The 26,979-nt window shown below is 39.7% G+C and overlaps 1 protein-coding gene across 7 annotated transcripts in view; it reads left to right on the top strand.

Annotated features, from left to right (window-relative positions):
• Positions 1-26,979, top strand: part of FBN1 (fibrillin 1) — a 220,302-nt gene that overhangs the window by 18,786 nt on the left and 174,537 nt on the right. For all 7 annotated transcript variants that reach the window (XM_073303899.2, XM_078854664.1, XM_073303905.2 and 4 more), the window contains exons 3-6: positions 2,608-2,690; positions 3,957-4,055; positions 11,368-11,463; positions 13,590-13,685. In XM_073303899.2, the coding sequence (XP_073160000.1) occupies positions 2,608-2,690; positions 3,957-4,055; positions 11,368-11,463; positions 13,590-13,685 (374 nt within the window). The remainder of the gene's footprint in view (positions 1-2,607; positions 2,691-3,956; positions 4,056-11,367; positions 11,464-13,589; positions 13,686-26,979) is intronic.

The following is a 26,979-nucleotide window of genomic DNA, read 5'->3' as shown; positions in this document are numbered from 1 at the left end:
GATTAATTTAGTCCAACCTATGTATTACTATCACAACATTACAGAAGATAAAGTAGACTAGATTCTAATCTCATTCAATTATTGTATTTATTCTATGGTATTTATTACTGTAGTATCTGAGTGTCTCATAATGTTAATGAATTTTAGGCTCACAACTCAGGAATCCTTATCCCCATTTTATAAATAGACAGACTGATGCACACAGGGTAATGTTACGCAGGCCATCTGTGGCAGAGCTGAGAATTGAACACTGATCTCCTCACTAGAGCTGGTCAGAAACTACGATTTTTCTGTCAAAAAATGCAAACTTGTTGAAATTGAAACATTCTGAAGGAACATGCCAAGTTTGATGAAATTCCAGTGGAAACCAGGAGGTTTCCAATGGGATCCTGCTTGCCACGCAGGCTTCAAAAAGCCAGGTCCCAGCTGCTTCTGTTGGGGTTCCCAAGGCTCCTCACATCATTGGCTCCAGGGCAGTTAGCTCCCCAGGTCCCATTTTGGATTTATTTTTCATTATTAATTTTTACATTTCACAATTTCCCATGGAACAGGAGTTCCAGTTTCTGTCTAGCTTTATTCCTGACTCTTAACCTGTGTCTTAACCACAAGACCATCTACTTACTCTGGATTTACACTGCTCTAATTGGTGTAACTGAGATCAAAATTTGGCCCAGTGTGTAACTGTTGTCTTGTGGCCTTATGCTTAGAGGTTATCACCAACCAAAACTGGATACTGTCAATTTATGTTTCCAGCTGTAACAGGTACCAACAATGCCACCCAGTCTGTATTAATAAGTTCCATTATTTCTTCAGACAGGAGAAGGTGAAAGGAAATCTCACTTGCCTGGTTCCCAGTCTTGCTTTGGCATGAGATACTGGAGCAGTTTTGTATTGATGAGAGGGGAACTCCTAGGAAGTGACATGGTTGTAGTCCTGGAGAATGTAGCTGAAACAATTACAATTTAGTATGTTGAAAATATATGAATGGGGAGTTTTAAAACCTGTAAAAGCAGTTAGAAAAAAGAGCAGTGAGATGTTCTGAGAAACGGGGCCCAATTATACAGCCCGTACTTACCTTGCTGAGCATGGAGCCATTGACCCCAAACGTACTGAAGTTGATGAGAGTGTTGCCATAGATTGCATTGGGCTTTGGGTCAGGTCCTTAATCACCAGAGTGATGCCATTGAAGTTGGTGAAATAATAATACATAAGAGTCTATTAATAATGCATAGCACTAGGTAAATATAAGGCAGTAATATTACTGGGACATACACACAAATGTTTATAAATATCAAAGAAATTTGGAAATCTGTGCTTGAGTTGTCTCACCATGCAGGGCAGATGTTTACTTAGACATGGTAATACTATGGCTGAAGAACTTTCTGTATCTATATTTCATAGTAAAAAAAATCTAAACAAGGTCAAACGATGTCCTAAAAATAAAAACAAGCATTTAATCTGTCTGTATGTTAGAGTGTATACGAAGGAACCCATATTTACCAAGGTCTAGATTTTGGCATACTTTACTCCAGCTGCGTTGCCTGAGTAAGGGTTGTAGGATCTGTCCCCTAGTAAGGTTATGGTACATAAAAGAAAAGGAAGATCTATTTTCTTGCATTTGGAGCTATATCATGTTAGTCTTCCTTACAGGAGGCGTTCCATTGAGTGGGACTACACATGGGAGTAAAATGAAGATTTGATCCGAGAGAGGCACAGAATGGTGGTTTCAACTTGTGTATTTTCACTGACTTAGAAATATGACACTGCAGGGCCCAATCCTGCAAACTTCTACTGCAAAACTTATCTACCACTCACTTTAAAGGTATTACTGCTTGGAAGTATGAGTTTGAAGGATTGACCCCACTGGTTCCTATATCTAAGAATTGAGTAGCAATAATAGGTTCTGAGTATACCAGGTGCTTTAGTATTTAGTTCACAGGCACTTCAGCTCACTAGAGCACACACATTTTAATTTTTTTTGCTAACGACACATTTTTACTATATACATATTTACATGCATTGGCTTTCTAATTTTGTCTAATGTAATAGTTTGCATTCCTGTTATTCTGGTCAAAATAGGAGTAGTATAGCATGTTAGAGCTGGAAAAGGATATCGAAAAGTACATGAAGCTGCAAGGAGTCAGGAGTCATTCTGAGCGTGCTAGACTTTCTCTTTACTCAGTGATTGTAGGCTTGATCGCTCACTCCTTATTTCAGTGGGAGTTCTGCTGGCATGAGGAATGTAGGGTTGAACCCTGTATATGTTGTTCTGTTTCCTAAGTTAAATTAACAGTGTCCACATAAATACTCAGTAGCATCTGAGTTACCGGATCTGTTACGTTTTTTCTTTTGCTTTGAGTAGTTTTAATTATATTAATTAATTTCACATGTTTGCAATGTAATCTTTGGCATCACAAGAGGGTAGGCATCCCTAAAGCCAATAACTAGTATAAATACTTCCTGTTAAATAGGCATAGACCACTAGCAACATTTATCCTGAGAGCCGATTCCCATAATGTGTACTGCACTGATTTTATTTTTGACATTTTCAAATCTTGGTTATTAAAATGTATTTTGGAGAAAAACAAGAACCAATTTTTCTTCTAGACCCAATGTGTGTGGATCACGTTACAATGCCTACTGTTGCCCTGGATGGAAAACGCTACCTGGTGGAAATCAGTGCATAGTCCGTAAGTTACTGTCATTGAACATTATGGCCAAGATTTATCTTTTCTCATTGCATTGTGTGCGTGTTTGTCTTGACTGTGCAGAACTGAATTTATTGCTGGTATCAGTTCAGTACCTGCCATACTGCATTTATTTACTATTTTAACGTATGCAAGATAATATAAAACCCCCTCTGAGCTACAGTACAGCATGTATATAGTTGATGTATTGGAAATATTTGGACAAGGGAGTCCCACAGATATGTTCCTCTTGAGTTTGTGGTAAATCCCCTAAACCAAGCGATGTTCAGGCGCTTCAGGAGTTAGGAGCTATGGAATCCGTTCCTTTGTTTCCCCATTTAAACACAAATGCTTTTTCATAATCTAGGAGGGAGACAACACCACATGGCAAAGGAATTTATGCTATGTGTAAGTGCTGGACCTCTTTATACTTTAGTCCTGAAATATACGTAGGGGGTATAAAATATATCTACAACTATAGGTTTCTGTATGTGTATATTTGTGTAAAAGTGTGTCATACCAGCAACAGCTGTCAGAGGTGTTTTGACTGTGGATGACAGAGACCGGGAGAGTAATATCTGAGGTGACAACTACATTGCTGTGTACATCTCTGGTGCAGGCCTGCACTCCCATCAGCCCCATTCTTCACTAGTGATGCAGTAGGCAACACCATGGTCACATGGCTCCTAAGGCGTGTCCCCTTTTGGGCACCTAGTACTACAGGTGGTTCTAATGCCTGACTGTGCCTTGTTCTCAGGGAGCAAGAGTCTGGCTGTCCGCTACAAATAATGGGACTGGCCCCCTTTGCTCTCTGTTCCCACCACAGAATCTGCCTTCTGTGTGCCGAGATTTTGTTTGCAGTGTTGTTGTAACTGTGTTGGTCCTAGGATATTAGAGAGAAAAGGTGAGTGAGAGAATATCATCTATTGCATAAGGAGAGGGCTGGACTCTTCAGGGCAGATGGTTTTGGGGAAAATTGGGACTGGGAGTGTGTTGGGGTCACCCTGCAAATAGTAACCAAAGTGGGCAGAAGCCAGGGCGGGGTTCTTGTGCCATAGGCAGGCTTCTGGAGTTAGAGGTGTGACCTGCATGTTTCTCTGCGAGCTATGGGTGTCCAGGTTGGTCCAATTAAAGATATTACCTCACCCACCTTGTCTCTGTAGATATTTTAGTAATTCTACTCTATTTGTGTTGTGAATCAGGTGCCTTTTGTGTTTTTATGGCTTTTTTAAAAAACATATTTTAAAGCCTCTCTTATTTTATTTATAGCAATTTGCAGACATTCCTGTGGGGATGGATTTTGTTCAAGACCGAACATGTGCACATGTCCAAATGGCCAGATAGCACCTTCCTGTGGTTCAAAGTCAAGTAAGTATTTTGCTGTACCTTCTGTTCCTGTTTGCAGTCGATCAAGCTATCAGCAGTCAATAATGTTTCAGACAACTAACCTCTGAATCACTAGAATTGCTTACCACAGCCAAGAAGGCTTAGTCCCCTGTGATGAAAACTGAACAATGACTCAGAAGCTAGCTATGGAAGATACTCCTTTTTGCCAAATTAAAACCAAATTAGTTGTATTAGAAACCATATTGGCTTGCCAGTAGTCACACTAATTCCAACATTTTTTACTTTCTGGAAAATTCCTCTTCTCTACTAAAAATGATGAAGTGGGTCATAGCCCATGAAAGCTTATCCCCAAATAGATTTGTTAGTCTCTAAGGTGCCACAAGGACTCCTCGTTTTTGCTGATACAGACTAACACGGCTACCCCTCTGAAACCTATCTTCTCTGCTAGACACTAGACTTGCACACATCAGCAGCACAAAATGCATCATGATAGACACGTCATTGCAGACAATGGGCCAAATTCTACTCACTTATATAACCCCAGTGAAGTCATATGGGGCATTGGTGGGCCAGATTCTGTTCTTATTTAGCTGGGTAATCCTACTGATTTCAGAGGGATTAACCAGGTGTAACAGAAAACAGAATGTGGCCATTTCCATTTAAATGCAATCAGCAGTCAGGCTCGGTGTCCACCTTCTGGGGCTGATCCTGAAGACCATATTCAGGTAAAAGTTACATGGTTGTCACGAGTGTCTAAACCCGAAGTCAAAGGGAGCTATGTCTGACTGAGGTCTGCAATATTATCTTGCCTGTTTGTGTTACAATACGTTGAGTCTCCACTTTGTGGATATCTCTTCAGGATCCTCAGTGGGGGTTTTCAGGTTGGCACCTCTTCTTTCCTTTTGTTTTTAGAGGTGTAAGAGCTTTAATATTAGCTGAGCATTTCTGTCTGTGGTTTTAACATTTTTTTTCACATAGTAGCAGTAAAAGAAAATGTGGAATGTGAGTGAGGGACGTATTATAATAGCAAATGTTGTTCTTAATGGATCAAGCTCCCAAGTCCTTATTTTGGATTCTGTCATTCCTAGCAGAGAGCCCTGAGGGATGGTCTGGTGCCACACAGTCCCAGAAGAGCTCTGGGAGGAATTCTACCTCAAGGAGGAAGAATTTTTCTTTTGAGGTGCCCATTGCTCAGGGGGAATGTGCTTGCTACTGCCTCCCTGCATAGGGTGCATGGTACTGCCCTAACTATGTGCATTGGCCCCCTTTGAGATGCACCAAGGAAGTCGTCTTTGAGTCTGTTTTATGTTCCTACATCTGTGTAAGAGCCAGGCACGATCTGGCCCTTAGCACTTGCTCCACCCTTACTTGGGCAACATTGACTTCAGTGGAAGTTTCTTCTGAGTCATGAATTAAAAAATTATGAGTAAAGACTTGGATTTGACCTAGTATTTTTTTTTCTGCTCTGTCCTGCCATTTATTTCAGCAAAAACTCCCAATGGCTTTCATGGGAGTTCCATGCATGGCTAAAGGAGGCCGGAGATTCTGCTGCAGTTTTGAGTAAAGTAACAGTTAGGACCAATACTGTTCTGTTGTCAAGTGATTTCCTGTTATATCTTAGGGTATTATACTAATCACTGTTTTTAATCAGTGCTGACAATTTTTCCCTTATACTGTTACTTAGATTTTGGCTGTTTTAACATTGTGGATTTCCTATATACATTATAAAACACTAACTTTACATGCAGTTTGTGTTTAAAAAAAATCACTCAGAACTTGTTTAAATGGGACAGTAGTTTTAGGCACACTTTTGGAGGTCACACTGTTTTTAATCAGTAAAGCAAACCAGCGTTTAAAATAAAAAGTGACTGAGTTATGTTAATTAGAATACAGGCTACTGCCTAGATGAGCTTTTATGTAGTAATTTTTATCACCAAGCACTTCAACTGCACAAGAAAGTAGACTTTGTGTGAATGGTTAGCACAGTTGGCATCATAGACAGATTCCATGAATAGACAATAGACCACAATAGCTTGGAGCTGCCATTAAGAAACAAAGGAAATGTGACATTAAAAAACCTGTTTAACATTAAAGGGATATTGTCAACTGAAATCTGGCTCCAGATTAAAATTTTGTCAAAACAAGCTTTTATAAAACCAAAGACAAATGGAAATGTTCTTCAAATGATGCTAATAAATATAAATTCTGATTTAAAACAATTGTTTTTAAACCAATAGTCTGTGCCCTGCAATTTTTGAAACCCAAATACTGCAGATTAAGAAGCTGAAACTTAACCATATAAAGAACAGTGAAACAAACTTCGTTGGTTTTCACTGTCCCACCTGAGAGACATACAAAAGGAAACAAGCAGTGTCAAGCATGTTGTATTTTAAACATTGACTTCTCACAGTGTAGGGTTGGATAGTGCAAACCTTACCACTGGTGAGTACTCACTCATATGAGTGGTCTTGTTGACTTCAGTGAGACATCTTGTATGAGTCAGTACTCACCAACCTAAGTAATGAATGCACAAGCTAGCCCTTAAAGTGCCATTATTAATATGGGCAAAAAAAAATTATTTGTTCACAACATGAGTTTGATTCAACAATATATAAGGTTGTGACAGACCTAAGGAGGAGTGAAAATTCAAAGTTAAGACTGATGTTCCATCCATAATACATCCTGTGGGGGTGGGATAGGGTGTACAGTATGGGGAATTGATCAGCCTTGATGTTGATCAGTTGGAATCATGCATCCCGGGCCCTCAAAAGTTCTGGAAAGAAATTGTATTTACAGAAGTCAACTTTCCTTTAAAAGCTAACAGTGTTTGGGCCCCACTTATGGGAGGACTATAGAGCAGTCCTGTGGATTACCATTTGGTGGGTCTTAGAGTTACTCCTCTTATTTACCTCAGGACTCTTCAGGTCAGGTTTGATGTCTGCGGAAGAAATGTGTGAACCACACAGGTTTCCACGTGTATGAATTTTATTAACTGAACTAAACTATGCAAAAACATAAAATAAGTACAAACAAATAAAATTTAAAGGAAGGAGGTTAATATCAAATTACTCTAATGATCATGTTGATTAAATCATATCAAATAAACCAACAGTTCTCTCTGAGCTCTACATAAACAAGACTGCTGCCTTCCCAAATTATTATCAGTCCCCTAAATAGCAAGCATTCTCAATCTCAGTGGATACATTCATGTCCTAGTCACACAGCTGATACAGGGAGCTCCCAAGCTGAAGTTAATGCTCTGGTGCCAGTTAAGGCAGCCTGCCCAAATAATTACTCTACTAAGAAGACTGGAAAAGAAAAGCAAACCAAAAAGGTTGCTGTTTATGCAGGATGGTTGGGGTTGTCCCAATTCTTTTTTGGTTTAATTCAGCTTTAGGAAGCTGGTACATGGTTGAAAAGATTAGCTGGTGGTTTTCTTGGCTTAGATGTTTTAATTTCAACAGACTTGCTGACTTACTAGAGGTTCCTTCCTTGTAAATGTCAAATCTCCAGTGTTTCGTGCTGCTGGACTCCTGCCCCTTGGTGGCTAGCTAGGAGGACGTAGGAAACACTGGCTTCTTGGTCAGTCATAGTGGCATTCATGTCTCGAGGCCAGCAGCTAATGGCAGCAGCCATTGCAGTCAAGCAAGCTAACAAGCAAAGGCTTTTCTTTGGTATTTTAAGATGTTGACCTGTCTGGTTCCTCTCTCTTGGAACATCTCCTCAGGATCTCTTGGTGAATTGGAATGGGGGATTCTGAGGTCAGTGACATCACCCAATGGGATTTAATTGTCACCTTTCTGTAAATGGAAGAACTTCCTCCTTTTGCGTAATTTTGGGCTTGGAGAATTCTCCGATTCAGAAATGTTTCCAGTCAGTCAGCAGGTCTGTAGGTGTTTGAGATTGTCTGAGGTCATGGGTCAGTCCATAGACATTATCGCAACCATCCCACAAAAGCCCTGACTAAAATGTAATTTAAAAATGCAAGGCAAGCAGAAAGAATTCTATTGACTTCAGTGGACTTTGGGTCAGGACTCTGACTCCAGGTCCTTGTTCAAACCAAACAGAACCTCCCAAAGCTCATGCCTTTCTTCTTTTTCCTGCCATCAGGGAGACGCTCTCTCATCTTAAATTTTTAATGTTTCGAAGGCTTTTGGGGTCATCACAACTTTCCTACCATGCATGCAGAGAGGTAGAGTGCACCTTCTTTCATGATCAGTGGGTTTAGTGTCCACCGCCTAACTCTAGTCTTCTGAGTCAGTCACGCCGCAAAAAAAGCATGCTTAGGATGTACACGTCTTTTGCATTTGGGTTGCCATGAAGGTCTCATTTCACATTTACAGCTGCTGTTTGGAACTCTTCTATACAATACCTGGGCTAGAATGGAAATGTTCTTTCTTGTCACGGAATTCTATAAAAATAACCACTAATATTTTTACTGAAATCCCTGTACTTGATCCTACAAAGTGCCCCTTTCCAGAGATATTGATCCTACTGCTGCTTTTACTCTTAACATCAAAACTGAAGACCTTTATGTTTCCCTGCTTGGAATCATTGACTGGACAATGCGTGTTATCTTGTTACTGCTTAAACATCTTTTGAATGTGTCATGAGCTATATTGGTATGATGATATGCTATGGAAACTCAGTGTGAAGCCAAATCCTGAAATTCTTACTCGTATTCACTGAAAATTTAGTTAGAACTTCAGGATTTGTTACTTTTGAATGTGCTGCCCATTTTTTCCATTTGTGTAGCAATTTTAAGATTACGTATGCATTGTTTTGAGTGTTAATTGTCAGCACAATCTGCAGATTTATAAGGCCCTTTTCCTGCAGCTACTCCTGTTTGAAGTCCATGGCAGCTCTGAGTGTAAATGGATTGATTTTCAGAATTGGGCCTGAAAGAACAACCATTTTGGGTTTTTTAACCATCTCCTGTGCAATCTAAGACATGGCAAAGCCATGTGTACTAGCTCACCAGTCCCATGTAATTCCTGTATTTTTTTTTTTTTTGATTCTGCAATTTTGGGGCCAGATTCTTCGCTCCCAGCTAGAATAACACAGCTGAACATGAAGAAATTGCTGGTGTAACCAAGGGGAGTGTCTGGCTCTTTATTAGTATGCTGGTTTTCAAAATTTCAATCATAGACCCGAACTCTGGACAGGCTATGCATGTGTTTCTATACATCTTTGGAAGGTTAATGTTTTAGAATATTCAGTATGGTTTCTTACTGGTGTTTGTCAAAAGAGGATCCAAAGTCAGTGTTTAGATTCCCTGTTGTATGTCACTGGTTCTGCTGTATAGCACTAGGGGAGACAGCTCACTGACTTGAAAGAGCCATTTTAGTAATGATGACTGTATGTACCACCAAACTCCCATGCATTAAAAAGTAGAGAGGAATATTTTACTTTGGAAGAGTGCCTTTGAGAAGTAAGACAAATGATGGAAACTATTTTTTTTCAGAATTCTATGTAAAACCATCCCTTTTCCCAAAATGGGGAAATATCATTTTGCTTTCAACTTGAACAAATAATATAAAACTTAGCAGTTAAGCTACTGTTAACCTTTTTATCTCAGATGTAGTTCAAAGTATTTAAATGGCTTTGGTACTCATGTGGGAATGTAAATTAGCTTTTGGCTTGGTTTGCTCTAATTGAAATCAGTTTGTGGTTTTTAAGTTCCTACCCTGCTTGACAGATGATATCATTTCCTATGCTTTTTCTAATCCCCTCTGTTTTTCTAAGATTGTATAAAGCTAAGTTGAACTACACATTTTAAAGTAACTATACACCTTTTTCTGACCTACTTAGGATGCTGTCCAAAAACCTTCACTTAGACACTTACTCTGAATATTTTCAGATATTTTCACTTTTTGTTGAGGAATGTTGTTACTATTTTTGTTGCCTAAAGTACTTCCATAGCAAAGCAAAGATGTATCACAACTATTAGAAACATGGGAAATATAAATTCTAGTTTTAACCTCATTCAATTTAAACATTAACAGTCTGTGTTTATATTGATGGATCTATTATAGAGTGGTAGTATGTACCAGTGGCAACAATAGCTACAAGTATTATTTCTCCTTAAAAACAACAAAAACCCAACAACCATCTCACTTGCATCTTTGTGGAGCTTAAATTGCCAAGGGGTCTAAGGAGCTTTGCTGCAGCAAACTTTCAGTGGTGATTTGCCATCTGTCAGTAACATGCAGTGGTTGCTTGCGCAGTCTCTTTTCCTCAGTCCTTCTGAGCATTTCAGACAACGTAGTAGGTATCCTGTGCTCTGTGCCAATCTACCAAAACATTAATCTGACAGTAATCCTATCTGGGGAGGAGCCTTTCATGTGGTTCCTGTTAAGAAGGAAACCATTTCCTGGCTACATATGCAGAATGTCTGCCTCAATTGGAATCTATTAGACAGTGGGAACTGTGAGGAGAATGAAATCACAAGGTCTCTCCGCTTCCATGCAAATGAAGTGCCTGATATTTAAGTGGTTCCTGACATCTTAGTTGAATAACATATTTGTCCTTATTATCATAAAAGCGTAGTGCAGGCTTTTCAGCTTTATTGGCATAAGAGGTAGATTGCATGTTAACCATTTGTAAATGGCAAATGCGTAGGTTTCGGGGAGCATGAAATACAGCTACCCTTCCTTTGTTAACAGATGGGGGAGCACTTCCCCCTTCTCTGGCCTTGGGGAGCACTGCTGCCCTAAACTCCTCCTCCACACCACACCCCCCAGCACATCAACCATCAGCACCTTTGTCTGGTGATGTAAAGACCCTACATCGACAAGTCAGAGAATTTGCACTGCAGTTCCACCTTCTCCCACTAGAGGGCCTAATGTTGCAGGTCCCCTTCCTGGTCTGCATGTGTTAACAGGAGCAGGGGTCTTGCTGGCTCCCCACATGAGCCTGTTCCTCCATTGCGCTGATGCTAAGCACTGATGCTACTGCCTGGTAGTGTCTGCCAACATCTTTGCTTTCCCTTTTCTGCTGGCTTAGTTTCACCACTGTAAACTGGGGCTGTATCCTGTAGCCCTCACTTGTGTGTGAAATTCTAGTTAGTTCAATGAATAGGAGCTGGAGATTGTACCCTCGTTTGTTTCTGGCAGTGTTTTGAGTCCCTTAATACTGAAACTTAATATTGTTTTCTCTTCCACTTTCTACATACCAGAGACCTAATCCTAAAGGATGCTAAGCACCCTCTATTTCTAATGACGCCCTTGATGCTCAGCTCTTCACAGAATGAAACCCTAAAATAATCATTGAGCCATTTAGCTATTCCTGACTATTTTGCTAACTTGTGAAAAATTATTATTTTTCTTTCAAGTACAACACTGCAACATCAGGTGTATGAATGGAGGTAGCTGCAGTGATGACCATTGTCTCTGCCAGAAAGGATATACAGGAACACATTGTGGACAGCGTAAGTAACCAATATTTACATATGTAGACTGTAAAGGTACACAATATTGAGAGAGACTGATCAGTCACAATTCAAATCTAACTCTCTGCTTACACTGGACTCGCTCTTGGTGAACTACAGTGGAATTTTACAGGAACACACGTGACTTTGAATTAAGTGCCAAGTGAATTCTTTCTGATCAGAACTATTAAAATAAACATCAAATAAATTCATAATAATTGGATATAACCTGATCCTTACGCTAGCAAAATTCGCATTGGCCTCCAGGGGTTTACACATTGCAGCAGTAGGCCCTAAATTTCAGTATTATCAGGGGATTCAGTTTCCATACAGTAGAGTTTCTCAAGGATTTTTTTAATATAGTAACTTTATGTAATATGTGTATTTTTAAATATAAAATTACGTAGTGTACCTGATAACCAGATTGTTCATTTTGGCATTAGTTAAGGTTGCTTGACATAGTTACTCTCCTTGACCAACATATTTTGCATTGAATTACATATCTCTTCTTAGCTGTTGTGTTCAGACTGGAGCTATACTAACTAGGCAATACAAATGACTGGGAATGCCTTTAATGTAAGTGCTGCTCTGTTAAAGAAGTGCATAATTGATCTAGGCAGCCCTATGTGAGATCTCGGTAATGGATGACAAGAGTCCTTTGCTTCTTTTAGACAGGATATTTGCTAGGTTTAGTGAGATCCTGTATAAACCCACCTCTTCTCCTCTGTAACAACCAGGAACATTGCAGTCGTGGGAGAGTCTCCACCAGCATTTCAGACTCCACTGTTTGAAGAGTACCAAAGGCTGATGCTAATTGTGTCTTTCCCATCAGGGCTGCAACAGTTCTAATAAACTCAAAGATCACTTTTGAATCCAGTGCTGTCATGTTGCTTTAGTCCTACAAAGAAAATTTATTCAAATACAGACAAAAACATTTCTTCCTTGGGTAAGAACTAGTGGGGCCAGAATTTCATCATAGGAATTTGAAGGGGAGGGAGAACTTTGTTATGAATGAGTTGGTGTAATCAATGTGTGTGGTTTGGATGTGAAATAGCAAGTAGGTAAGGGAAGACAGTCTTGCAAAGTGTGTTTATAGATGTTTCCTTCAGTAGAGTCAGGGTCACTAAGACAGATATTGCTTAAACAGAGTCACCTCAGAGAGCAAACCCTGTGGGGCTGCTCCATTTGGAAGAGATCAGTTGCCTTTTCAATTGGTACTGCGAAAATTGGTACTGGTAAAATCCAGTAGGTTTGTTTCATGTGAATATTACATTTACTGAATTATCTTTGACAACTGGAACTATGCTTTTGGACTTTCATGTCAGGAGAAGTGGGTTCTATATCTCATGACATGTCATATGAGGCTGCAAGACCTGGTGTTCCTCTGTTTGGATCCAAACAATGAAACATGAATAGCTGATATCTTTTTTTGACTATCCTGTCTGATACCATGATTTACTGGTTGTCGACAAGAAACCCTGGGACATTTAATCATATTTCTGATAGGTCTGAGTGAACAAATCAGTCTGTTAATTTGTTCCTGGACTATACAAAGGCATGGACAGAACTTGGAGGATTTGGAGATAATGTGTTTTCCCAGCCCTAATCTGTTTACTCTCTAGTAATTAAACGTTACTTAAATTAATGCCGAATGTAAAGGGATGTTTGAAACTAGCACAATTCGAAAAGGAGTACTTGTGGCACCTTAGAGACTAACCAATTTATTTGAGCATGAGCTTAAATTGGTTAGTCTCTAAGGTGCCACAAGTACTCCTTTTCTTTTTGCGAATACAGACTAACACGGCTGTTACTCTGAAACCTAGCACAATTAGACTGTACCATACAGGGGAAACACCAGAAGCCCAGAGGGATTTTGATTTTTAAGGTGTTTGCAATATATGCCCTTGGGAAAATTAATATTCTTCACTCAGTTTAGTCTGTGAAGTTGTGTAAAAACTGAAATTTAGACTTACAGGATCTATTTTTCAATTACTTTTTATCTAAATTAAAGTAAAATATCCATTCTCATTGGAGTCCCCGTTTTCACCATTTTTCCCGAAGCTGGTAAAATGTCTATTATGAAAGTATGTCAATTAAGATTATTTTTTGCTCCCCTTCACTTGCAGCTGTCTGTGAAAATGGGTGCCTTAATGGAGGGAGATGTGTGGCTCCAAACCGATGTGCTTGTACATATGGCTTCACTGGACCTCAGTGTGAAAGAGGTATGTGCTCTAGATCACGAACACTGGTGTATGTGTTCGCATTCTAGTGAAACTGGTTTAATGGTTATTTATTATAATTGTAATTTGAGAATACTGATGATGTGACACAACTTAGACTGTAGAATTTTATTATTGACAATGATTAATGTAAATAAGATTCTTCTTGAAGAATAGTATGCAAATTCTTTATTGAAAGCAAAACTTCAGTCCGAGAGAATTGTGAAGGTTTTATATGCATTCATGCAAAATTATGGAATAAGACTAGTTTATGGATGTAATCTCTGAGGATGGATGATCTATTGATGGATAGAATCCTTACCTTTTGTATAGGACTAACAGTTCAATCTCTTATTTTCTTAACTTTCCATTCTATGTACCTGGTTGATGGCATGGTCCTATAGTCCCTATGCAGCCCAATGATAGATTTTTGCAAGTCTTATTTTATTTTTCTGTTGCAAAGCTCCCCACTTAATTACTGTTGCAGGGGATGTAGAGATGTCACATTTCCCCCACAACTGAATGAGACTTATTTTAACTTTTAGACTGAAAATAAATATTCAGTGTTATAGAAATATGTAAGTTTGATTTTAAAAATAGGACCCAGAACAAAAGACATATGAAATTAATTAAGGCATATGTTTTGTTCCATTTGTGATGCTCATGAAAACATCTAGATCCAAGAGCTGTCAAATGAAAGCATCAAGACATATTTTTACATAAGCGTTAGCTCTGTGTTTAAATTATGAGAATAGCTCTGTTATTTTCAGATCAATCACACTGATGTATTTAATTAACGATGATAAGCAGCATCCTGACTCTTTTTATGCTTTGTTTTTTGGCAAGATTTACTCAGTTCTTTACATCTTATATGAATTTGTTGTTACCGATTTGAAACTTTTTGCTTAAGAATATCCATAGCAACAAACACAGCTGTTTCAGAGGAAAACACAGCCATACCAACTGCCTTATCTGCTATACTGGGTTGTTTCAAGGAAATTAAATCAGTTTAATGGCTCACTGGAGACAGAGGCCAGGCATCATTGTTTTATTGTAATCCTCATGTTGAACTCTTTGTAGTCTTGAAAATAACGTTTGTTTAAATTTGATTAAATGGTCTATTAATTTGCTGCTTTTGAAAATTCATCTAGATCACCCATAAGTTAGAAGTTATTATACGCTCGATAATATTAAAGAAACACGTATTATAGGTATTACAGAGCTCATTTTGGGCCTGACCCTGAGAGATATTGATCATCCAAAACTCCCCTAGACATCAATGAATGTTCTGGGTGTTTGAACCTTCAAGTTTGGGCCCTTGAATTGTGGCTGGCTCTCCTATACAGGCAGAATAGGTGGTTACCTAAAGGCTAAAGCAGCTGTGTATTAGAGGCGGCAAAATATATGGTTGTTTATTCTGTCTTTGGTTACGAGGTGGGAAGTAGTAGGTATTTCCTACTTTGCTTAGGGGGAGAGAGAGAACTACAATTGGCATTAAGAAAAGTCTTGCATACAGTTCTCTTGGGTATGGTTTTGCTCTTATGATCAAAGCTGCTGGTGAAATATTTCTGCACACTGTGGGGTGCACCATATAAATCCTCTGTTTGGTTTTTTGCCATCAATATTTTAAACTGGAGATTTCTGGAGGTTTTTTTTAGGGAGAATGATACTGATATTAAAGAAGCTATAGTGTCTGATTCTGTGGGGAGTCTACAATGTATGCATCTTGCATTTTCCCATGGCACCCTCTGCATGTACACTACACGAGCTTAAATTCTACCCGAGCTTAGAGGTGTAACTTGAATCCCCTTACACATCAAATCTGAATTTGACCCACTGAGTGTGAAGGAATCTAGGTTGGTGCAGATGGCCAAGAGGCTATAAGACACAAGTGTAGCAAGAAAAACAACTAACAGCTGGAAGATATATGAATATGTAGGCTAAAGAAGGAGTGCCCTTCTCTAATTTACTCTTTCTTATGCCTTCTTCCAGCTCCTCAGAGTATTAATTATGTGCCACTGTAAACTCCATAAATGGCTGTATAACCATGTTTAGCTGCTTCTTGACATATAACCCACAGCATCTTACTTACCACCTCTGCATTTGACCATTACCATTGTGGTCTAGATTTTCAAACTTAATGTGCACAAATAGGGTTTGCACAGGTCCTGATCTGTGCTTGTGCAATGGGCAGTTCCTGCAATTACTTGGATAAATTGGCCCTGTATGTCATGTGGGGATGGTACAGATTATAGGTGCCGTTCAAGTGAGGTGGGGAGGAGTGTGAGGAGTCAAAAAGCGCTAAAGGATCTGAGATTAAAGATTCCTAAATCTGAAGGAAATAAAATAGTCTTAGTGTTTGCATTATACTCAGGAGTACTGAACATTACTCGACAGGGACTATTCATAGAGCCTTGCAGACAGAGCTTGTTACTGCAGCCACTGAGATCAAGCTTTGCTTTTGGTGAGGCTCCGCCCAGTGCAGGATCTGAGGAGGGAGAGAACAGTGGTGGCTGTATGCCACCTTTATGTCCCCTGCTCCTGGGGCTGCCAGGGGCCAGTTTAATTCCCAGCACGTGTTAGAGCAGTGGTCGGCTGCTCAAGTGTGTGTCTAGCATTAACAGCTTGCAAACCATTACACCAGGTGGGGGTTGTTGGAGCCAAGCAAGGTTCTGGCTATGCCCCACGTTCCCAGCCACACTCCCTATATAAGGATGAAAGAGGGGCCAGAGAGCTGGCTAAGCCAACCTTTATGCCATTGTGGAATCTTGGGCAAGCAACTGAGCCACCTCCACGCTACTTGGTGCCAGTGGACTGGAGCAAAGCAGCCGCAGCATGGGTCAGGGCCTGGCCTGGTATCTTCAATCTGTATGCCTTTTCCATCAGGCATTTTCTTAGCATATGTGTTTGATTCCATAATTATCAGAAAAAAGAGAGAATGGTGATTAACACACCCTAATTGTTCTTGGTGGTGATTATTGCAAAGCTGAGGCCAAATGATATGGCCCACTGGGGATCTTCGAAGTTTGACTTCTTTCATACATGCTGCATGTATTTCATCCCTGCAGCCTCTGTACCTAACTGAGCTAATATATTCCTGTCCACCAGAAAGGGCGGGGTTCCAGATCCCTGAGTCAGACTACCTCATCAGAAAAACTCCACTCTGAAGGGAGCGTTTTGAGTATAAGCTAATGCCGACCTTAGCTGGAATAACTTGCCTTGTTCACCATCTGCACCTGTGTTGTCGCTAGGGATTTGTCTGGCACTCTGGCTGCATGTGATTTTACACATCTGTCAGTTGAATCAGAGATCCAAATGCACACTCTCGCATCAGGAACATGATGTAGATTTTTGACTCTCCCTGGAGGACTTATTAGATGTATATGGATGGATGTGATCCAATGAGTGGATTACAGTGAAATGCATATTGTGTAAAGTAAAACAGTATCTATTTTTTTCCGACCAAACCTGACATGTCAAAGGGGAAGCACCTTTATCTAAGCATGAGTAAAATGAGAACTACATGTGGCGGCATTCTTTTAAAACTTCTCAATTTTGGAGTGAGCAAAATAGACCCAGTTTTCTTGTTTGACAGTACCATTTCTAGCTAAACGGAATGGGAGATGGAGTTGCCGGGTTTTGTGGTATGTGCCTTGCACATCATACATGTGTGGCTGTGGTTTGACTTCTGGGTTGTGCCAATGGTCTAGATCATGTATTATGGCTCCAAATTATACAGTGCTTCTGTCTACAAACATTAATCATTACAGTCAAAAAGCATGTTTGTGGCATGCCTTTTAGTTCATGTATGTCACAAGCCAAAGAATCCTGCAACCCTTACTACATGATGTTGCCGTGTATAGCATTCTTATACAGTGTATTGTTGAACAATTAATACATTGTTTGGAAGCATCCTAATAATCTGAGGTGGAAAACTATGAAAAGGCTCTATTGTTGTAGCAAAGATTGTGTCTGTTTTTTAGATCCCGAGGTATGCAACGTGGTCTTGCCCCTAATATTATGCTGTTTTAAATAGAATTTCTGTTACATATATTTTGGTCCATATATGTAACCTGAGACAAGCTGGATTAATGTTATCTGAGTAAAATGCTGGCCATGTGCTTGCTAAATGAAGATCTACAAGCCCTTCCCAGAGGCCAGCTCCTTCAAGCACCGAGCCAAGCAAATCAAAGGGCCTATTACAATAGAAATCCTGTTGCCATGATAGCGCAGTGAGATCTGCCGAAATCTGTGGCGTGAGTACTTTTGACTTGGAAGGGGCAGCATCTGGCCCTGGATGATTAGAGCATACAAATTACATTTTGTATGGATCAGTGGAAGCCTTCCTGACATAAAATACTATAAACAAGGCCAAAAGGAATGTTGTTTACTTACTACTTTGCTGGAGATCTTCAGCACATTGTGGGAGGGTATGTTATGCCACCAATGACGTATATTCTCTTAGAGACTGATTTATTTGATGGCTATGGCATGATTGCATTAGTCATATACCTGTATCGATAACTCCTAAGCTGTTGAGTACAGTATTTGGCTCCTTTCCAGAGCAGGGGAAGCCTACTGGGCGTAGTGCCAAGTATATGCAGATGCATCATTATGAATAAAACTGACTTGGTATTTCTTTGTGATAATGTGTATTGGAAAGATGGACATGGCATAAATTAAACAATGAAAGGGTAATGGAATTGGAAAAGTTTCCTAAAAGAATTTAAGACAGATTTAAGATGTATTAACTAGGCGGGAGAATATTTTATGGAGCCTAGCTTGGTTGAAAGGATTTCAGCTTTTAGGGCTCCATCCTACAAGGTGCTGAGTGCTCTGGCCCTGATCCAATGAAGTACTTCAACATGTGCTGAACTTTTAAACCCAAGAGACTCATGTGCCTGCAGTTAAGCATGTGCTTAAGTGCTTTGCTGGATAAGCGCCCAAGTGCTCAAAGCCCTTAAGCACATGCTTAACTTTGAGCGTATTTGAGTCTCTCAGGATCAAGTTCTTAATGAAAATAAATTCCAAATAATAGATTAATAAACCAAAAATCAGATTTCCTTCTGCTACTCAAAATATCACAACAAATCGTGCACTTTATGAACAAAAAAGTTCAGTTCAGAAAAGACAGTACAAACTTAATGATCAGAAACCCCTATAATCCAAAATAGGTTCAGACCCTCTACTGCCTGCTAATTACATTGAAAGCTCCCTCGATTTTCTGAACGTATCACTCTCCCCTGTTACAGTCAGATAATTGTACTTTAATAGGGTGAACTGTATATAATGTACAATTGATGCTGTACATGGTTGCTGTACTTGCACTGCAAAAATGACCTGAAAAACATGCTTTTGCTACTTAGACCCATTTGGAGAAACATAGTAGAAGCTCTTAGAACATGATTCGGCCCTGTTTATTTGTTCAAGTCCTTGTGGCAACATAAAGGGCCCAATCCTGCAGCTTACTGGCTTTTTGGCATTGGCTTCAATGGAGTAGGATTGGGCCCAAGGTAGTTCAAATATTATTTAAAATATATCGTGTTTTTTTTCTGTACTCTGAATATGAGCCAATGAATTCTTTTTCTGCATACTGAGTCATTCCTGTACTGCTATCTTCATGCAGGGATTTTTGCATGATTTTTAATTATGTTTGGCCATTATTAAAAGTTCCCAAATTGAATGCCCTATGTAAAATTATCTTTCCCAGAAATCCTCTATGCGAGTGCGAACACTAACTGTGCTCAAACCAGGCCTTAGTGCTATGCATATTTTTTTGCTTTCTAAATATTACAACTGGTAGAATATGTTTTTACAGCAAGGACACTGCACCCCTTAGTGTGCCCCGTCTCTGGTATTTAGTCTAAATGGAAAGTAAATAACAAAGTGTAGATAGCAGTAAAAGTATGTTCTCAAAGCCCTACGTCGCATTTAAAGTAGTGGTGCAGCATATGGTCGCTGGCAAACATTTGAATAAACTTGATTTTTGTAGCTGGCTTCCAAGAAACACATCTGTTGACATAGACATGTAATTTCTGCAGCCCAGTAACGTTAATGCATGTATGGTATTATAGCAGCACACTCTAACACAGCTGTAGTTGAAGGCCTGTAATAACTGTTGCTATTGTAGACCCTTATTTATAACTTAATTATGAAAATTTGCTCCAGGCTGAAATTCAGTCGATTCAGTCTCAGCCTTGGAGTGACTTTTTTTTTCCTTTAAAATATTTTGAACACAGTTTTGTAACTCTGTATTATAAAATATTTTCAATTTTAAAACCCAGTTTGCAGCTCTTCTTTCCAAATGAGCTAGTGCTTTGGAGTATTTTTGTGCATGAAAGAGAGTGAGCTACATGGATAATCCACTTGAGTTTTTCTCTTCTGGAATGGAGGTTGTAGCTTAATCCTGTGGACAATAGTCCACATTACACAATTAACTCACCCAATTTAAGATGCTTTAAAATACACAACAGTATAATCAATGGATCTCTAGGCCTGAAGTTGATAAATTCAGTTTAAAACTCTGAGTTATTTAAAGCAACAAATGTAGCAAGGATTTTGAGTAAGCAATAACACACTTCAGATGGGGTAGTTGTACTAGGCACTTGTAATTCCTGAGTGGGGAAAGGACTTGACCATTGTTCTGTTCCTTGCATATATGTATCTGATATCTAACTAGCCATATATTGTTGCTTATTCTATACCTTGTGAATCGCCAGATATTAAATAGCATCTTTAAAAAGTGCTTATTAAGAGATATACATAAAGCTGATCATGATACATATGCTTCAGTGCAGAGGGACTTAGGGCTTCTGAGAGGAGCTTAATTCTTCATGCATAGTGTCAGGCGTTTTTAAATTCTCGTTGAATTCAAGGCTCTGTTTGGAGAAGGGAAACCATCACACACACTCCAGTTCAACCCAACAACAAAAATCAACCAAACAACCCTCCACCAAATCAACAGGAATTCCTGTGTTTTTTCACAAATGCCACAATAAAGTGTACAAAGATTTTCATTATAAAAACCTCTACCTTATCTACAGGCTGTTAAGGCCAGTGACCTCTAGATATGCAATGATGTACTGGGTTTTAGGTTTTGGGGGTTTTTTAAAATTGTTTTGGTAGAGGTGTGCAAAAATTCAAGTGAAAATCAAGGTTTCCACATTGTGTTCAGTATAGAAAAGATGGGACCCATCATCAGCAATTAACTGTATCAATTTAGGCAGACAGACGTCATAAATTGTAATATAGATATTTTAAAAATAATAATGGATTGAAATAATTCTTGGAGTTTTGTTACCCAAATTATGATCCTAATCCTGCAAAGATTGAGCACTTTACCAGTTCCTTTGGGGTACGCGTGTGGGTGACTCATAATTATTACTTAAGGATTGGATTCTGCTTTCATTGATGGCTATGACAAAACTCCCATTGACTTCTGTTGTACATGATCTGGCCCTTAGTATCTAAGAAGCCTTGTGTACAAGGACATAATTACATCAATGGGTTCTGCTGAGATTATATACAAGAAGGGAAGTCCATGCCTGCTTGACTGTAGGTTTTCACATTAGTACTGATATGACTTGCATACACAGTGCAGATAGGTGAAGAATGTAACTTCCCTGAAGAGCTTGCACTGCTAGATTTGCATTCTGTGAAGTCCTGTAGGAATTTGGAGGAATCTGTACAGAAGTGTATTGTGTTATGAAGATCAGATTGTTTCATGCACTGAAGGAACTGAAGGAATGACTATTCTTTGCTTTTGAGCTGTCTCCATACAGATACATCTCTGGCCTCCATGATGAGCATGAACATTCATTCATCTGTATTTTGACTTTTTACCAATGTTACAAATATATCCCCAGTTACCTACATTTCAGGTACCTCTCAGCTTACTGCTCAGTACATATTTCCTAGAATATACAATAGCCGAGAAAAAGGAATTTCTGTAGGAGCTTTGGCTGGAGAGGTGTTTGGCTTCCTAAATGATAACTCCTGGGGTTAAAATAATAAAAAGAATGAATAAATGAGGCCGAGAACCTATTTAACTATGCATGCAGCCATTTATGGAGAAAAATGTTCGTTCTGCTCTGGGCCTTTGTGTTTTGATATAAGAAAGCACAAGTACCTAGAATCACTTGATTTGTTGCTGTGAAAACAAATATTTTCTTTGTGAATCACCAAGAAATTTTATGTGAATATTTTCCATTCATACTTCCCCTTTCCCCTTTATTGAGCCGTTAGGCTGCAAGTTTTGTTACAACTGCAACAGAAAGAGACAGAGTAGTGAAATTCCAATGCATATGATCTCCAAATAGTTGAGTATATGAGGGTGGTTTTCTTTTGTTTGTTTTTTAAATAAATGATCTGAAACTTGAATAATGATCAGTTCTAATAAAGGAAAGAGACCCTCGTTGGAAACATCATAGATCATATTTGATGCAAGGATAAACTGACAAGGGCATTTTCAAATAGAACAATTGTGTGGAGGTCAGCTGCAAAATGGGGGTTATCTGTAATGAAAACAGATCTTAAGCAAAGGTTGTCAGAATGGTCAGTGCAACTATCCTGTCATATCCCCTTGCAACAAAGTTGATTAATGTTTTCCCTATCAAAGTCAATGCTTTTGTACAATAAATATTGCATTTCAAAATAATTTCCTAATTTAATTTCAGCATAAAAATTGCAAAAGAAGATAGGAAATAACTACTTAAGAACCGTTACAACAGCCACATTCACACTTGTAGTTAGCTTTGGGAAATTCAGAAATAATGACTGAGTGGATTTTATATTTTTCAGTGACAGCATGTACTGTTTGGCACTCTGGAGCAATGCTGTAGGAAAAGAAAAGAGGCCTAAATAAGGTCTGAAAAGGAAAGAGCCCTAAGAGAAAGATCTGTCTCCAAACTCTGCTCTGCTATAAAATAAAGAGCTAGTTTTACACTCCTTAACCAGACAAAACTCCTGTTGAGATTAATAGGCATTTTACTTGAATAAAGAAAGCAGGGTTGAGTATTTCTCTTCGTAAAAAGGTTTTAATGCCTAAGGATTGGGGGAAGTAACCAATAAACCTCTACAATTGTTAAAAATGAACACCACTAGAAGTCTTAAAATTACATATTTATTTTAAAACAAATATCCATAACTCTTTAACTGAACTTTGGGCAACAGAGATCAGCAAAATTAAATTATAAATATCAATAGCCACAGACAGTATAGGACAGTTAAGTTACTCATCTAGCCAGCTCATTTACTGATTGTCATTCAAGTCCTAATACAATATATTGTACTTCTAACGTAAAGATTTATCATAGGGCTCTCCCGTGCATCCATTTACCACCTGTGGGGTTTTGCACTAGAGCAGGGTTTCTCAAACTTCATTGCACTGTGATCCCCTTCTGACAACCAAAATTACTACATGATCCCGGGAAGGGGGACCAAAGCCTGAGTCCCACCGCCCTGGGGGGTGCCAAAGCTTGAGGGCTTCAGCCCTGGGCAATGGGGCTCAGACTTTGGCTTCAGCCTCAAGCCCCAGCAAGTCTAACGCCAGCCTTGGCAACCCCATTAAAATAAAGTCATGACCCACTTTGGAGTCCCAATCCACAGTTTGAGAACTGCTGCCCTAGAGAGAACATTCCTGTGCTGTAGCAGTGCTCCAGTTCTCCACAGTTTACTCTGAAAATCACATTTCTCATTTATTCTCTTTTTAAATTTTCTTTTAATATATTTATTTTAAGTGCACATAGTGGTTAGGAAACAGCTGGATAGAGACTTATGGAGACTAAAATCCTCTCTCCGCAGCAAAGCTACAATACAGGACTCAAGCAGTGCAGGATTTCTTCACATCACGATGCCAGTACCTCAGCTGTAACACATTTACAGCAGCTGAGAATTTAGGGTAAGAATTTCAAAAGCACCTAAGTGACTAAGTCACATTTTCAAAAGTGATGTAGGCACCTAGGCTCCTATGTCCCACTGAAATTCAGTGAGATTTAGACTCTGAATTGCATAAGCCACTTTTGAAAATGAGGTTTAGGCTCCTGAGTCATTTAGGTGCTTTTGAAAGTTTGATCCCCAGTTTTAATTGGTGGTATAACTTTTACCATTAACACATATAATAATCCTTACCTTATTTTTAGTTCATGTTCTTATTTTATGGTCAGCTTATGATGATGACAACAGTAGCAATAGTGATCCCTAGCACAAGCATTTCATCTCAGATGATGGACATTTGGACTAAAGGGCTTTACCGCCAACCAGTCATTAATGAAGAGGCAAAGCCCTACCCAAATGGGTTTTGCCTTTTTACTGTTTAAAATATGCTACTTATAAATATTGTATTTCTGTGTCAGTCTTACAATCTGCCCTTAGTAAAGGGCAGCATATAGCTCATAGATTTAATGAGTCTAAAGCCTGAAGGGACCATTGGATCTTCTACGCTGACCTCCTGCGTATCACAGGCCATTATATTTTACCCAATTACTGTGTACGGAGCCCAATAACTTATGTTTAGCTATAGCATGTCTTCCACAAAAACATCCAGTCTTGATCTGAAGACTTTGGACTTTCCTCAGTAGTTTGTTCCAATGGTTAATCACCCTAATTAAAAATCTGAGCCTTATTCCTAATTTGAATTTATCTGGCTGTCGTGTGCAGCCATTGGTTCTTATTCTGCCTTTCTCTGCTAGATTAAATAGTCCTTACATATGTTGTTTTTCTCCCTGTGAATATTTTTATACACTGTAATCAAGTCACCTCTCAGTCTTAAGTTTTTGGGTTTTTTTTTTTTTTTTTTGATAAGCTACACAGCTGGAGCTCTGTAAGTCTCTCACTGTATGGAATTTCCTCCTGGCCTTGAATCATTTTTGTGACTCTTTTCTGCATCTTCTCCAGTTTTTCAAGAGCCTTGTAAAATGCGAGCACTGGAATGGGACACAGTATTGCAGTATCGGTCTCGCCAAGGCCGTGTACATAGGTATAATCACTCCCCACTCCTACTTGCTCATTTCCTGTGTATACACCAAAGGGTCACAAAAGCTCTTCTTGTGACAGCACCACAATGGGAGCTCATGTTGAGTTGCTCATTCAGTATCACCCCGAAATCCTTTTCAGAGTCACTGCTTTTCACAGTACTTTTCACAGTACTTTTCACAGTCCTTTTCACAGTACACAGCCCCCTCCCCCCCTTGAGTAGATTCATAGATACTAAGGTCAGAAGGTCATTATGATCATCTAGTCTGACCTCCTGCACAACTCAGGCCACAGAATCTAACCCACCCACTCCTGCGAAAAACCTCACCTATGTCTGAGCTATTGAAGTCCTCAAACCATGGTTTAAAGACTTAAAGGAGGAGAGAATCCTCCAGCAAGTGATCTGTGCCCCATGCTACAGAGGAAGGTGAAAAACCTCCAGGGCCTCTTCCAATCTGCCCTGAAGGAAAATTCCTTCCTGACCCCAAATATGGCGATCAGCTAAACCCTGAGCACATGGGCAAGATTCACCAGCCAGATGCTACAAAAAATTCTTTCCTGGGTAACTCAGATCCCACCCCCTCTAACATCCCATCACAGGTCATTGGGCCTATTTACCATGAATATTTAAAGATTAATTAATTAGGTGTGGCCTGCATTCCTTGTTGCTAGATGTATGTGTAACCCACTAAACTTTGATTACAGAAGTACCCACTCTAATTCCATTTTACTGTAGGAATAGTGAGCGGGTTCAGTCTGGTTTCACAGCAGAGCTCCCACCTGTGGATGATAACATATAAGATAAATAAGCAAATTTGGACAGTCGTGGATGCTCCAGTTTAGAATAAAGACATCACAGTGTAGCAAAGCTGCTCACAGTAAAACAAATCTTTAAGTTTATAAGAGGACACTTTGAGGGTTTACTTAAGACTCCTCAGAAATCTAACACACAAACTTATTGTTGCAGCAGTACAGCAAATACTGCACATAGAGCCCTGTGTGGATACAAAATTTGTATCCACATCTGATCCGCGATTCACAAACATGGTCCGTGGATATTAAGTGGGTATCCGCAGATTTACAGGGCTCTACCTATGCAAACAAAAAATAGTAGTATCAGGCATACCGATATTGTCCGTACCAAAACGGTACATAGGCCACAAATCCTAGGCATTTAAAATATGCACTACCGATTTGGCATTAATGTGCCCACACTGTCCTGAGCTGAACAAGCAGCATGAGCCTAATTCTGTAAATAGGCTGGTATCCTCTTCCTTGTGATTATCTTCTTGCTGCAATTAGTAAAAGCAGCCCTGTGAGCATCACCCCTCAGGCACAGAGATTTTCACCTTCCCTCTGGTATGGCTGTCTCCCTCTGGATCCAGCACTGAAGAGTTTGATGCCTTTTTAGAGTGGAATTGGTTCCCATCCTTGGGGATACCTTACTAACCATTCTTCAAGGGTTTGTGACCTTTTTCCTTTGTTTACCAGCTAGTCCCATAGTAGCTGGAGTCAGGAGAGAGCTGGTCCACTCTTCTGGCAGGCTCCCTTCCCCATCCTCCGCCCCCCGCAAATGACTTCTCCTATTCAAACATGCGACAGAAGCATGGGTTACATATACCTTTGCATTTGGCTGTCTTAAAATACAACTTGCTTGAATGGGCCCAGCTTACCGAGCAATCCAGGTTGCTCTGTATGACTGCCCTGTTCTCATTATTGACCATTCTGCTAATCGTTGAGTCATCCGTAAATGCTATCAGCCATGATTTTTATCCTGAGCTGACCCAGGAGCAGAGCAGGAATTGAACTGTGAATGAAGGAGCAACAATACAGTCCTTGCTTCCCCCTTACTTGGAGGGGAGGGAATAAGCTACTCCAGCCCCACTCTGCACCAGTTCAGCTGTGCTGGCTGGTGCACTGAGAGGAGTATAGCCAAGGCTCCACCCACTTCCAATTCCTGTCTGCATGGGAAGGGGAGTATCAACCTGGCACTGCTACACTCAGCCTGAGCTGCTGCCCACTTCCTACCGGCAGGAGCAGGTTGGCAGCTCGGGTGACATTCTGGCACTGCAGGAATAGTAGTGAGTTCAACAGGAAGGTAAGAAATGGCATCGCAACCCTTTATTTTAGTTTATTTAATATATTTCCTGTTTCTGCCAGGGTGTCCACCTGCAGAGCTCTGAACTTCAGTCAGTCTCAGTGTCACCATCCTTCCCAGAACTCCTTCCTTATCTCCGCTTGCCCATGCTAGCTTCATTTAATGTATTAGCTGGTAAGCTTTGTGCAAGGCCAGGGGAGTTGCTGTCATTTCTTCCAAAAACCGAGC

The sequence above is a fragment of the Lepidochelys kempii genome, chromosome 10 (genome assembly GCF_965140285.1).
Source record: "Lepidochelys kempii isolate rLepKem1 chromosome 10, rLepKem1.hap1, whole genome shotgun sequence".
NCBI classification, from domain to species: domain Eukaryota; kingdom Metazoa; phylum Chordata; order Testudines; family Cheloniidae; genus Lepidochelys; species Lepidochelys kempii.
This window is presented reverse-complemented; position numbering and strand designations above follow the sequence as displayed.